This window comes from Mustela lutreola, chromosome 5, assembly GCF_030435805.1.
Source record: "Mustela lutreola isolate mMusLut2 chromosome 5, mMusLut2.pri, whole genome shotgun sequence".
NCBI classification, from domain to species: Eukaryota; Metazoa; Chordata; class Mammalia; order Carnivora; family Mustelidae; genus Mustela; species Mustela lutreola.
In genome coordinates, this window is record NC_081294.1 from 58,671,174 (window position 1) to 58,686,222 (window position 15,049).

General features: G+C 50.5%; 1 protein-coding gene across 1 annotated transcript in view; it reads right to left on the reverse strand.

The window, feature by feature from the left end:
* Window positions 1-15,049, reverse strand: part of SLIT3 (slit guidance ligand 3) — a 589,205-nt gene that overhangs the window by 99,724 nt on the left and 474,432 nt on the right. Inside the window, exons 10-12 of the mRNA XM_059174255.1 lie at window positions 10,184-10,255; window positions 5,308-5,379; window positions 1,405-1,476 (exon numbers count right to left, since the gene is read on the reverse strand). Coding sequence (XP_059030238.1) covers window positions 1,405-1,476; window positions 5,308-5,379; window positions 10,184-10,255 — 216 coding nt within the window. The remainder of the gene's footprint in view (window positions 1-1,404; window positions 1,477-5,307; window positions 5,380-10,183; window positions 10,256-15,049) is intronic.

Genomic DNA, 15,049 nt, shown 5'->3' on the forward strand with positions numbered 1-15,049 from the left:
GACGGGGGATACAGACAAAAAGACCCGGAACCTTCCTTCCCTCACCTGCCACTTCATTACAACAAACCCGACGACTGCTCACAGACTACCATCAGGCTGGGACAGCCACCGGGCGTTTTGTTCCTGACTGCGTGGTCCTGCGAGGACCTGTCCAGACCTGAGTCTTCCAGGACACAGGAAGGGTAGGGAGTGAAGATGCGGAAAGGGAAAGACTGAAGAAAATTCTCACATCTTCTTCCTTGAAGAGTCTTTGGGCATCACCCTGAGAAAGTGTTGCCAACCTTCCTCTCTCTGCTCGAGCCTCTGGCCTCCCTTCCAGCCGGAGACCAGCTTGACTCCCTGGTCCACAAACGCCTACTGTCAAGTTTGCTTAACTGCACGCGGGGACCTGGGGGGCCCCTTCCTCACCACCTGTGACTTCGGGATGGTTTTACAAAGATACAGGCACCCACTTGCTCACTCGTCGGCCCTCAGAGGCACTCTACTCAGGGGGCTGAGCGACTTCTCCAGGCTCCACACTGATTTTGCTGTGTGCCCGAGGGCAGGCCATTTACCTCCCTGAGACCTTGGTCTACTCCAGTGCTCCCAGGATACTCAAGATCGACTCCCAGGAACTGCAGTGGTCACCGAGCGGGCAAACAAGTGTGCGCGCAGACACACACCCTGACACCCACTGCGCACGCACGCACACGCCACACTACCGCATCACAGACCAGAGATAACTCACCCCCATCATAAAATCTTTAAATACAGGACCAGCTAAATTCCTCTCCTCATCAGAGTCCAATTATCTTCTTCAAACATTTAAGCTCAAATGACCAGAATGAAATAAATGCAAATAAATAATCTCAGAGCTTAAAATTCGAGGCAACAAATCTTCCTTTAAATTAAATAAACACATCCCCCCTCAGCCACATCTTAGCAAGAAAGAGTCGCACTGGTGACGGATTACGCTCTTCTGTATAATTATTTCACCACCCCTCCCCCACCCGTCTTCAAGGTCACATGCCTGACAGCAGCTCCCCTGCAGCTTTCTTGCAATATGGTGTGTCAGTGTTTTAGTTCCCTACTTTCCTAGCTCACCCCTGCAAGACGTTGCCCCTTGTAGATTCAACGCAGGCTTCATTCCGAGCCCCCAGATCTGTGGTCAGTGACTCATGCCCAGACCAGGCTCCTGAGCTACAGCATTTAGATGTTTACCTTGACCTTGGCCTCCCTCTGCCAACTCCCTGGTTTTCCTTCCACCAAAAAGAGGTGACAGAGGTGTGGGGTGGACAGCTCAGATTTTTTTTCTTTTTGGTATGTGTAAACTCAAAAGAACGGTACAGTGTGTGGCTCGAAGTTTGCAGAAAAGAACCTGCAGAGAGTCCCCAAGACATACACAGTGACAAGGGGCCTACTCACAGCAGCTGTAGGGATACCAGTCCATCAAAGAGTCCCTTGGCAAGCTCCGTGATCTTGTTCCCATAGAGTACCCTGCAACAGAGCAGAGAAGAGAGCGGTCACTGTGGAGGCAAGGCCACTGGGACTCACTCCCGTAGAGGCCACTGCCTCGGCCAACTCCAGTGGGTGGGTGGGTGGGGTTTCTCATAGCATCTCCTTCTCCGGCCGGCCTCAGACCCGCTCCTTACCAGGGGGACAGCGGGTGAGTGCCACCAGGGGCTGGAGAGGCAGGCTGTGTGGGAGGCAAGGAGAAATGGGCTCTATCCTGTTTCACCCCTGGGCAGGCCAGTTCAATAAACCACAACAGGGAGCAGCAGTCCCTCTGTAGTGTCTCCCTGAGCGGCTAGTATGACTCACACCTCGGCAGTAAAGAAGACGTGTAGGAAGCTGGTCAGCCCCGTGTCTTCTTGTCTTCAATGGGTATTGATCAGGCTGAGCCCAGCCTAGAGAACATTTCCTTTTAATATCCCATTGCATCCTAGGAATTCCTGAGCGGAGTTCCTTAATCATCCATCCAGACGGGGCTTTGGGGATCTGGGGTCCTATCCGGGTGGCACAGAAACTGCTGAGTCGAGGATTGGCTCTTGGGAAACACGGGAGAGCAAGGAACTGTGACCTCAGAGCAATGCCCCTGCACTCCAGCCCCTCTTTGAGCTGCAGGAACCAAGAGACTCTGAATTCTTTTACCCCTCTCTCCATCAGACCTCCAGGGTCCCTCACACTGTGTCTCCTGTTCATGGTCTGGCCTTCTGAAACTTGGTGGGGGGACGGGGCTTGGGGGAGAATTCTGCGGTCAGCCTCTCTGGCCCAGCGCCCAGGGCGTCTGGTTGGCCCTCTGCATAGGCGCTGAAGGCCACCGCTGGCCTCTTTCTGCTCTCCTCCGTGGCACAGCCTGCTTCTCTCGATCTGGAGGAAACTGAGCGGGGAGAGCTTTTTTCTTTTTGTTTTTTTTCCTTTCAATTCCCTCTTGGGCCCTGAAATACACTGAATGGGTACAACATTCAATCCCCACTCAGACTTCAAATCCAGGCTGTTCCACGTCTTTGAGGAGACAAAATATTAGGGTGAGGAAATAGTAAATGGGAGCAATAAGCCAAGCCCCGTTTTCCAGACGCCACCGGGAAAAAGTGTCTCACTCAGCCGGCGGGTCTGTTTCATTAATGTTTCAACAAATTAATGAGTAAATAAAAGTCAGCATGATGGCTCAGACTCACATTTGTAATTCATATTAACGTCCCACTGCTCTCTGTGCCAAACGTTGTAGCGTCACTGTCTGCTCATCTCAGCTGATGTCAAAGCTTCTGGTGTAGCAGCAGCTGGTGGGGTGGTGGGACTAGGGACTTGGGGCAGGGCATTCTCCTATAACCCATCATCCCTCCAGATGGGACAGCTCTAACCACTCTCCGGCAGACTGGAGAGGGCTGTGGGGCTACCCTGGAGCATTCTGGGAGTAAACCCACCTGGCTTTGCTCTCAAATCTTTCCTTGACTGCCTTCTTCCCACCTTTCAGGTCTGAGGGACCACATCCCTTCCTTGGGAAGCTTCTCCTAAATATGTTAATTATTATTATTATTATTATTATTATTATTTTACTACCTGTCACCCTGTTTTTATTTCTACATCACTTTTCTTTAGGTTATGTTCTATTATTTCTGTATTCATTTATTTAAACATTTTTCTGTGCCTCTACCTCTCAGCTCCCTGGAATGTCGGCTCCGTTGGGTGATGTGTGGCGAGCTCATGGCTGGAGCTCATGGCTGGAGTGCCTCCCTAGAGCTCAGAGCGGACACGGCCTAGCATAGTATTTGTTGAAACAAATGAATGCGTATGGGCAAGGCTTTCCTGCCTTTTAGTTAGTTTGGCCACTCCTGAGTCTGGGCTGGGTGTGTTTGCATTCCAAGCTCCACGAGACCAAGGGTCTTGTCTATCCAGCTCATTGTCACATTCTATGTGCCTAGCAGGCCTCTACTTGAATGCATGAATGCATAAATTAGAGGTGAGGGGCACTTTCCTTACGGTCCCAGTATATTTCAACACTGGCCAGTGAGATGCCAATTTCATGTTTGGCAACCAGATTTTGAATTTTTTTCCCCCCTGCAGGACCAGAAGCATCTCACAGTCCTCAGATTGTGCCCAAGTTCTAGCAGAGGGAAGCCAGATAAGGCAAACGGGAGGGTAGGGGGGCAGGGATCGGATCCTGGCAGCACACGGAGCCTCTCTCTCTCTGCTCCTCTGTGATCTTCAGCACAATAAGCAGACACTAATCTCACATACAATCCTGTCTTTGATATCCCAGCCAGATGTTCTATTCGATAAATGAAACTAATTTACTCTGCAAGCAGCAGGCAACAGCTGAATCAAGAGACTTCCCTGTCCTCAGCCCCTTCCCAGTGGGATGGGGCCAGGTGGGGGGAAATGTGTATCTTGTTACCTGCCTACTCATAAATTAAGCAAGCAGGTTGCAGAGAGAAGCGAAGCCTCAACAGCTTGCTTCTGAGCATCCTCGCCCCTACTCAGTGGGCGGGGCATCCAATAATACAAATAATATCAACTGATGATACCTTTCTTGGGTCTTAGTGCGTATTTTTCACATTATCTGGGGAGTCAGCATCGCACAAGAATCGAGGGCACGGGTTTTGGAGTCGCACTGCTTGGGTTCAAATCCTGCTTATCCCAGTCATGGACTTTGGATAATTATATTATTCGACAAACTTTATTTTTGTGTAATTACTATAAGCCAGGTGCTGTTTAAGGTGCCAGAGATTCAGCCAGGATCAAGAGAGGTAAAAATTTCTGTTCATGGGGCGCCTGGGTGGCTCAGTGGGTTAAAGCCTCTGCCATTAGCTCAGGTGATGATCCCAGGGTCCTGGGATCGAGCCCTGCATCGGGCTCTCTGCTCAGCAGGGAGCCTGCTTCCCTTCCTCTCTCTCTCTGCCTGCCTCTCTGCCTACTTGTGATCTCTGTCAAATAAATAAATAAAATCTTTAAAAAAAAAAATCCTATTTATGTAGAGTTTAGATCACCTGATTCCTTCTATTGTAAAAGAAATGAGGATGGAGTCTCTGTTTTAGGTTGTTAAGAGCACGAACCTGCAAGACCCCTGGCACACCCTTAGGGCTTCATAGGTACTGCCAATTATTTTAATCATGGTCACCACTGAATGTGGGTTAGACAGGAAAGATAGCCCCATCCCCATTTTGTCTGATGGGAAAATATACAGTAGACTCAAGGGGCATCCCCTGTGCCACATGACAGGTGAGTCACTGACAGAATCAGGACAAAGCTCCACGCCTTCTTGCCCCTGTGGGTCTCTGAGTCCCCAGAGGGCGAGGCAGTGGCTCCACCCAGGAGGCTGCCCTAGGATTGCAATATCCAAGAAAAGAAGGCCTTCCAGGATAGGAGGTTATGCTTACTCAGAACAAAGGCCGTGAGGTTGGTTTGGAGAAAAAGCCTGAAAATCAGGGGAAGAAAATTAGCTTCTCCCTTGACAAGGTCACACAGATGGGCAAAATGGGTGCACTGGTCATAAACATACATTACCATTCTGTCCCTCCAGTTCCCCAGAGAGCCCTGCTGAGGCACACGGGAGGGAGGGGGAAGTGCGGGTAGAGCAGAAGATGCATTTGAATTAGAACCAATAACTGGGAAGGCTGCTGGGCACTTAATCAATAAAAATAATGCATTTGGTTGTAGAAATATTCCCCAAGATCAATTTCCCCTGAAGAAATATTTGTTTCTTTTACCAGGTTGCCACAAGTGTGGAAGGGAACATAAAGCCTTGATAAACACCTCCTGAAATATACACATCCCTCTCGCACTGCCAACGCTCCCCCCCACCCCCACGCGACTCTGCTCCCCACTTACAGCGATGTGAGTGATTTCAGACCCTGGAAGGCATCCGGAGCAATGTCCGATATCTGATTCTTGCTGATGTCTCTAAAACACATTAATGGGAGAGTCTGAGAACACAGCTCCAAGGTGTGAAACGGTCATTCCTAGTTCTGAATCAAGCACTTCAGATATTTAAAATGGTGAGAATTAATCAGTTTATTCCTAGTACAAGAAAAAGGGCTTAAAGACCATTCAGTTCAACTGTGTCTTGACGAAATACGATACATTTGTTTTGCTCTTTCTTGGCTTTCAGAGAATGCTCACCCTCCGCATCTTGACTTCAGCTTTGTCCGTGTGAGCCCTCGCTTGGTAGGGAAGACCGCACCCGGGCACACTGGGGCCTTGCGGCATTACCAAGCAATTACAGCATAAACAAAGGCCAAACGAGGGACAGGGTGCAGGCATGCATCTTCTTGTCGCATGCCTCAGCCAATGCTGATTTCCTTCCCCGTGTTGTTCTGAGTCATTTCACCTCCCCAGTGATCTTTCCTTCCTGACCTGAAAAGAGGTTTTGAGCAGTGACTTAAGTCTCTGGTTCGGCGCACCCTCCGGGTCACGTGAGAATCATAAGATTCTTACGGGATGGCTCTGAGATGTGGATCTGTCACTGGCAGGGCATGAGCCCAGGGTGGGGATGGGGTGGGCAGCAGGGGAGCGATGTCCAGGGCTGGGGGATAGCGCGGATGAGCAGGAGGCTGCGTGAGGAGTGGCCCTGACCTGGCTCCTCCTTGGAGCCCAGAGGCTGCCCCTTTCCTGCAGCCCAGGGACTTCCGAGCCTCCAGCCTCTAGTTCTTGTTCATGGCACCTCACTGAGGCTGAAGACTTTCTGTGAGTCCTTAGCTTGAGTTTGGCCCCTGGGCTCCTGTCCTTGGAAGGTGAGCTGTTCCCGTTTCCAGAGACAGTGCCCTTCTCCAGTTCTTTCCTTTAACAAAAGAAATCAATGGGTCTTTGCTTTTGTGTGGGAGAGAGAGAGAGCTGGGGTCTTGGAGAGTCAACAAGGTGGAGCCGAGGGAGTATGGAGAAGAAAGCACATCTAAGCAGAATCTTAAGCGACTGCCTCTGGCGAGGCCAGACACCCTGCCCCCAGCCTCTGAAACACACTTCCCCGGGTCTGTTTCTCCCCTCCTTCTAATAGCCTTCAAAGGGCTGCGCAGCCACCTTTCCTAGGCCTCCGCTCCCTTCCCTCCCTGCTTCCAAAGCCAGTAAGTTGAAAGATATTTCACAGGTTAAGGCTTCTTAGGCACAGCTGTCGAGCTTATCCCTTTAGCTGGCAAGATCGCCTCTCACAAATCCGCAGATTGTGCTCACAAACCCGTCAGTTTACACCAGGCTTTTCTCTGGCGCTCCACTTTTGTAGAAGGGTCTTAACAAGCAAATGCCCAGGATTATCCCACTCCTGCTCGCCCTCCGCCTGCCTGTCTCGCAAGGCACGTCAGGCCAGCACGTGGGGTCCGTGCTCCCATCAGCCTGCTGAGCGAGCCTGGGGTTTTGTTTCATTTTGCTTTTGGGCTCTCTTTTGTCTTCTTGATCATGGGATGTCCCTTCAAGCTCCTTAGACCTCTAGCCTGCAGGAAGAAGTTCTGGAACGCCGGGGTGGGGAGGAACCCTCCACTTTAGCCTCGTTGGGGCCAAGTGGTTTTCAGGCCACAGCTGGCCTTTCGGACATGCCCTGCTCTGTAGCATGGGAGGGATGTCTGGTGGTCTCGGAGATGATGGAGAACATAAGTGGACTAGTGTTAGTTCAGCTGGGAATTGCCCCTGGTGGTCACTTCATCTTAGTTCTTAGTTCTGCAGAAAGCAAATGGCAGCCTGAACAGGTGAAGGACCCAGAGTCACAGGTGACCTGACACAGCTATGTACTTGGCACCCCAGGTCTCCCCTCCCTTCCCAATGACGGGTACACTAGGCAGTGGTGCTGGACAGAAGGCAGGCTGGGAAAGGCTGTTGCCGCTCACTGTCCTCCACGCTGGACTCCTCCAGGTCCACAGCAGGTGGCCCAGAGCTGCCTCCCGGAGTCTGGGTCACTCTCGGTCAGCGGTTCTCAAACATCACTAGGGTGTTTACTAAAGTGCACCCTCAGGGAGTCTGCTCTGGCCAGCAGGGGGACGGGGGCTGGGAATCTGCATGCGTAGCCCATCTCCAGTGATTCCCATGCACATGGTGCCAGGGTCATCCTTTGGGCCATTGTGCTTTCCAATCTGGTTGGTCTCAGACATACCCCAGTGTCCCAGGGCTTACAGACTGGGTCGCTAAGAGGCAGTGGACTTTCCAGATGATTCAGAACCAAGGTGGCAAATTCCCTGCTGGCAAGGCTCAGAGTAAGGGACATAGCTGTGGGACTCTAGCAAGGGCTGGCACCTGTGGAATCCTACTGTATGTAAGAGCATGGAAACGGGAGACAGAAACGAAAGAACACGCCTTTCTGGCCAAACCACACAGCTGTGGCTCCCGTTAGCCAGCGCCACCAGGTAACCAGCCCTGGAAGACCAGGGGCTCCTCTCTAGGGCCTTCTACTCTCCTCATAAGTGGCTTCTCTACTGTGATACTAGTTTTTACCTGGAAACACTTTTTATACTAAGCTGGCCATGAGAAATAGGCAGGACAATTCTTTTGTTTTGTTTTGTTTTGTTATTAGAGGTAAGAGGAGGGTGTGGTTCATGTTTAGTTGAGGGGAAACATCTGTTAGAGAGAGTGGTTATGTATACCCAGAAGCAATTCACACTTAGGGTTTTAAAATCCATTCTCACCAGGGGCCCTACTTCTCCCAAACCATCCTACTCCAGTCTTGGCTTGTGAAGTTCTGTTAATTAGAGAAATTTTTAAGTGGTCTCTCTTCCCCACTGCCATCTCCTTGGGGGGAAAAAAGGGGCATCATAATAAATATCAGTAGCATCAGAAGTGATCAAAAATTAAATTCCCTTCCCAGATCGTGACTGAGAAGGTCTTATGAATTTTGAATGCACAGATCATGGCAACTCCAATCGGATGAAGAAAGGACAGTAAAACATAGCCAAGCTCTAAATTACCTGGACTTCACAAAAAATTAGAGCAGTAACTTAAATCATGCAAGAGATATAGGTTGGGGCAGTGACTGAACTTGTCATTTTTCACTGAAATTACTATCTGGCTGCATAATCAAGCTAGGCTTTAAAAATGAATTGGGGGGGGCGGTATGGAGTGAGCTGGGGAAGCAGGGAGACCAGGAGATTAATGGCCCAAGGTTTTAAATATTAAGGCCTATATTTATACAGCTCCTCCAGCAAGAATGCTGCCAAGGGGAGGGTGAAAAGTCCGTGCCCGGGGCGAGCTCATTATGTTGGTTTCTACTGCTGGAACTGTACCAGGAGAAAATCTTGTTTGGTTTGGATTTCCAGGGAGATGGGAAGTTGCCTTCCCAAGATTGTACGGTAAAGCCTACCAATGCCACTGTTTCTTGGGGATGTTTATTTTTAACATAAAAGAAGTCAGCACACACTTAACCTCTTTCATGGAGGCCCTCCTACTCCAGGGAAACTGAAGAATCAGCCTTCAGCGGAAGGACGTGAGATCGGTCGGTGCATATTTCTACCTGCTCTTTCTTCCTCTGTGGGGGCCAGAGAGGGTGAGGAACGGGGATGAAAACAGCATTTTGATGATGGGACTATGATGGATGATTTCGCGGCCTGGACAAGGGAAAGGTGTCTCTTCTTCCCAGATTTTTAATATCTACGCTGGCAATGGCTGGACCAGTTTTGAATCCCACTAGTCTCTCTTCCGAGCGCCCTGGTCTGAGCGACTCACAGAGCGGGGCTCAGGGCAGTCACAGGCTGGGGAAGGGTGGTGATGATGATGGTGCCACCACCGGGGGGGATGAGGGCCATGATGCCTGATGCTGTCAGTGGCACTGTGGTAGGGAAGGAACAGCAGTGTTGTTGTCCCCCGGGTACTGATAGGGTATAGTGGTGGCAGTGATCCTGGACGCAGTGGTAACGGGGATGGTGGGGATAATCACAGGCAAGATATATGTGCTTGGAGGATAAGGAAGGGCTCAAGGCTTCTTATTTCACTTAGAAAGACAGAAAGCCCTTATCATGGCCTAAAGGGCCCACAGGGTCTGGCCCCTACGTACCTACCTTCTACCACAATCCCCACCGCTGTCTCCCTCACCCTCCTGTCCTCCTTGCTGCTCTGCAAACCATCGGCATACTCTCCCCAGGGCTCTTCACTCGCTCTCTCCTGAGAGCGCCTCATTCCCACCCTTCATTTGGGTCACCTGCACGGAGAGGCCTCTGTGGGCCCTTCCTTAGTTTTACTTCCCAGTGCTTACCGATTTCTGGTATTTGTTTCTTTCCTGTGTTCTCCCACTCCGGTATGTAAGCTCCACGAGAGCTGACCTGGCTTTAGCGCACACTCTGTCCACAGACCCTGCGGTTCCTGCACGCGGCAGACGCTCACTCTCTGTTAGAGGAGTGTGTGCGTGGCTGTGGACATGTCGGTTAGGGCGCTGGCGACCAACACGAGGCCACTGTCTCAGCCTTCCTGACACTCCTACTTCAGGTCCACATCAGGAAAGCGAGGACAATCCACATGGTGGTATGGGTTTCTCAGCCAGCTGGGCTCCACCTCTCACCCGGATGATCTTACTGTGCTCTAGCTGGAGAGACCCTGAGTTCTGAGGTGTCTAAATCCGTATACCTCAGCATCTGAGGTGAGCCACACCTCTCCATCTCAGACAGCATTCCAGGTCCGACCATGACCTCTCCAAGAAGAATGTGACGCAGATTGTCCGCTGGGCAGCTTGCCCAGGAACCAGGACACATCACCCCCCACATGGAAACATCGGCCTTGACTCCCCCCAGGGAAAACTCACATTCGCTTCAGCTTCTTGTACTGGGTGAAGGCTCCAGCGGGGATGGATCTGATGGAGTTCTGTTCCAGGCGTCTGAGAAACAAAGCAGAGAAGAGTTAGTTAACCACCCACCTGTCTACAGGGGGTGGCTGAGGGCCTCGAGGACAGGATGGTCCCTCTCATCACACGCATCCATGTTGGTTCCAGAACACCAGGCAAAGACCATGTGAAAGCTAGAAACTCGTGTTCTGGTGGATGGAGCACCCGTCCCAGGATCTAATGGGCTCTGGAAAAATTAGAAAAGTAATTGAGGATTCTGGCTCTTGCTTCTTATAAGCCATCTTTGAAGGCAGAGGCCTTCTTCAAAAAGCTGTAGCACCAGAGTGCTGAAAAAGTCAAAGGGATAAAGGGAAAAAGAAGAAATGACCCGTGGGCTAGCAAGGCCCATTGGCCAGAGAAGCATGTCAGCTTTCAGTTACAGACTCAATCCCCCTGCCACAGGGGGATCAAACAGGCAGAAGTGACAATGGCTGACTTCACTTCTGGTTTCTTAATTAAGGTATATCCGATTGATTAGTTTTTAAGAGTATGATATACAGTATATAACAACATTAGATATTTGTTTCTGGGGTTTTTCAATGGGCTATTCTAATGTGCTGGAGAAACGGCCTTCAAGTCTTTAGGCTTCCAGCCTGACAGCCATCAAAACGGCTCCCTGGCACCCTGAGGGCTCTAGAGGCTCCAGCTGGACCACCCCCCACTCCAGGCTGCTGCTAGAATCCGTGGCGTTACCACCTTATAGACTTTACTGAAGTGCTTCCTCTCCTAGGACTCCAGAATAAGAAGTGCTACAGGCCCAGGGCCCAGAACTCCCTTAAATATAAGGAGCCTCGGGGAACAAATGAGCATCTCAATGCTTTCCTCTCCTGCTTCTTAGATGACTTCCTGTCACCAAGAACTGGTGTGGTGGGCCATAGGTCTCCCTCTGTTAGAAGGGATGAGGGATGCCCTGGCTTCAGCTAAGAACTCAGCCTCTCCTCGTCCATCTCCCTTTTCTCCAAGGCACGGATATTTTCATCAACTCCTCATCTGGCATGGATGTTCCCTGAACTCTCGGCTGGGAAGACGCCCAAAAAAGCGTGTGCAGAGAGGGATGGTGGGAGCAGAAGGAACAGACGGGCGGAAGTGGCTCCCTTGGAGGCTACATCTAGTGGGTGCATTTCTGGCGGGGATGAGCCCATTCATCTTGAAGAGTAATCCCCGCTGCAGAGTCGGGGAGACAGCCGTATTAATTTGTGCCTCTGCGATCTCATCTTCATTGGGGGAAGAGAGTATTTGTTACTGGAACCGCTAATGGAGCAGTTTGCCAGCAATTTTCCCATTTCAAACAACATCTCGGCCGCTAATGTGGAATGGTTTGTCAGGCCTACCCATAACACAGACAAATCACTCTCTGGGCCAAAGGAAGGGTTGGGGTTGGGGGGGAAGGGTGAGTGGGAGGAGAGAGGAGCATCAGGATGGATCATTCTTGGCTGCTGGATGAATAGAGTCTACAAATGAGACTGCCACGGTCTATTAGGAAAGCCTTTGTGGCCGCCAGAGGGGGCGGGGAGCATATTCTGCTGGGCACATGGGCACAGGCTGGCTGGATGGTGGCCCGGCTGGCTCATGGTAAGGCACAAGAGCAAGCCATCGGGTCTCGGAGTCTGGGAGCTCCCGGATCCAGCCACCCATGGAGGCAGCAGACTCGGGGCCAGCTGCCTTGACTGAGAAGTTCCAAGGACATTCTTGTTTTCCAGCCGAGCAGGGTTGAGCAGGCATCTTTCAGCCAAGGCGGCAGCTCCGTGGGTCTGTGGGACTGCCAGTCAGGTGGAAAATGCTCTCCGGGAATCCTGTGATTCACCTGCCACTTCAGCAAGGGATCATGGCTGGAGGATGCCTCTGGGCAGAGCCACTGTCAGTAATGAGGCAACTCCCTCAGTTTTTGCAAGAGGACCTACCGCTCCCAGCCACAGGCCAGGAGCCCCGGCGAGTCAGGTCAGCACCATGTGCAAGGTCAACCAGCTCTCCGTGCAATTCATAATCAGTTGACCTCCACTTTACTGATGGGTGTAAGGGCCAAGGGAGGGATGAACCAGTGAGCACCAAGGAGTTTAATAACCTGGGGCCAGCAACAGCCCAAGACGGTCCATCAGAGAAGCAAGTTCCACGGCTCACAGAACAAACACGAAGAGCTACCATTCATGAGGCCAAGTTGACTTGTGTCTGTTAGCTCTTTTAATCCTTACATTTATGAGACAAGCTGTGGTGGCTTCCTTTTGCGGATGCAGAAAATAAAACCTAGAGGGATCAGATAGCCTGTCCAGAGCAAGAGAGCTAACAAGGAGCAGGACTGACATCTGTTTCTACTCATTGGACATACCGCCTTTCTTTCTGAAAACAGAGAAACTGAGGCCTACAGACCAAAGTGACTTCCCCAGAGTCACAGAGGCATTTGGGAGGGTAAGACCCCAATGCTGATGCTGAGACATCAGGCAGCCTCTGCAGAGGTCGGTGTTTTGTACAAAGGCTGTAGGAGTTGAGGGAGATGCAGTACAGATGCGAATATATATACATATGCAAATAGAGTACAAAGGTGTGGTTTTGAACAAAGAACGCCAGTCTCGGCAGGGACGGCTCTGTGCATCCTGTACTCGGCAGACGTGCACACCCCAGGGATGGTATTTGTCTCTGTAGTCTTTCTACTGCTCATGCTGCTGTGGGTCCTGGCTAGACACCGGAGCCCTTACGGAGGGCCAAGGCCATGGTGAGTGCCACGATGTGGGGGTTAACCTTGCCCCAGGGGGAATCAGAGTTTGGCGGGGGGTGTAGTTGTGAATAGTGTTTCTTCAAATGCCAAGTAAAGATGAGGGTAGGGAAAGCGACAATAGTAAGAGCTAATAGCTATCAGGAGCTTGTAAGTCGGGCATTAGGCTACGCGTTTTACATGCTTTATCTTAATATTTACACCTCTCTGAGGCAAATCCTAGTCATCCTCATCATCCCCACTTTAAATGTGAGAAAATGGAGGCTCAGAGATGTTAAGTCGCTTGTCCAAATTCACACAGCCAGGAAGAGCTATATAGCCGGATGACACCTGAACTCTCCATCCCATTCAACAACCTGAACTCCATCACTGAGCTCTGCCGAATCCCATTTGGATCAGAGGCATGTCTATTTCCAGTCACTGCCGGCTCATCCTCAGGGAAACGGCCCCTTTGTCAAGGGGGTAAGCCCACAGTGCCACGTGCACACACAAAGTTTCTATGCAGCAGATAGCTCCTGGTGGGTTGGATATAGCCTAGCACAAGCATGCAAAGATCCATATTCCCAGTGACAAAATTTTGGAGTGAAGGATGAAAAGCAGCATTAGCATCAGCAAAAGCGGTCACATTTAGAGAGGTGTCTGAAGCCAACAGCTGTTTCAGGTCTCTCTTAAACGGCACATGTGTCTTTCTTTGTCTGGCAAACATTCTTCAGGCTGCAAACTGATTTAATAGAACTAGCATAAAAACAAACATACAAATCAAACATCTGAACATCTTCCGGCACCAGTAAACACAATGGGAACATCTGATGGGGATTTCAGCCATTTGTGCTCTGTATTGATTTGCCCTAGTTTCTCGGTGCTTCCTTAATGATCTGTCATTTGCAAACATGCGACTGAACACCATATATTTCTAGCAGCGCAGAAGTCAACATGATGCCAGAGAGACTGGCAGGGGCACAGCAGCGCCAGGTCATGGCCACGAGTCTCCTGACGGAGCGGTTCTGGAGCAGGGTTCGAGGGCTGGTGGCGGTGATGGCTGAGGGGACAAGAAGGACAAACATCTACCATCTCCTGAGGACCAGCTTATATGTTAGACACTGGGCTCTTTGCATGCTGGCTCATTTCATTCCTTCAACAATCCGATCAAGCAAGTATCATCATTAGCGTAATAACAACAAAGACGCAGCGGCAGGCACTCGTGACTTGAGTCATTCGTAACCTGCCCTGCACAATACCTGGCATTTGCCTATGGAAAGCAGAGGAACAGGCACAGAGCCAGAGCTGCTCCTCTGACTCTATGCATATGCCCAGATGCCTCTCCCAGAGAATTTTTTTTTATCACCTTAGGAAAAAAAAAAAAATGAAAGAAAAATAGTATGGGGAACTTGAGACTATAAACCATTCTACAATGTCGTACATGTGACCCGGTGAATAGGTTTTCTATTTAGGTTCCATTCAATGTCTTCCAAACATTGTGCTAATTTTCTGCACAACTGTGCTATTTAATCTTCATAGAAAATCTCTAGTAGGTCTGATGAGCCCCATTGTGCAAAGGGGGGAAGTGACTGAAGCAGGAGATGTTAAGAAAGGTGCCCTAGGTAAGAGGCAAAACTGGGAATTTAACCATGGACTATTTATCTCAAGGCTCTGTTCCTAATTATTCTGTGCTTCCTCTGCTTCTCCTGTATACCTCTGCCCCATCCCACCCCATCTCCTCTCTTTCCACGTGGCAGTCCCTCAGAAACCTGGTGCTCTCAGAACGTTTAAGAATCCCAGATGGTGACGGCTTCCAGAACCCTCCAGTCCTTTTGTTCTGTTGGCTGCTTTCTACCCCCCCACTCTTTCTTTTTAAAATCCCCTGGTGAGCAGTATAACGGGAGAATATTTGCTTGTGCTAAGCAGATAAACACTGTTTATCTCTTCACCCCAGATAAACAGGGGGGTTGAGGTGAGATGAAGTGCAAAGTTGGGCTACTTTACCTCAGACGCTTTTGCTTATGACTTGCCAGTAAGCCCATCCACGGCCTTTCTCCACCAACTGAACTGAGCTGCTAGGGCAGAGGGCATGAGACACACTG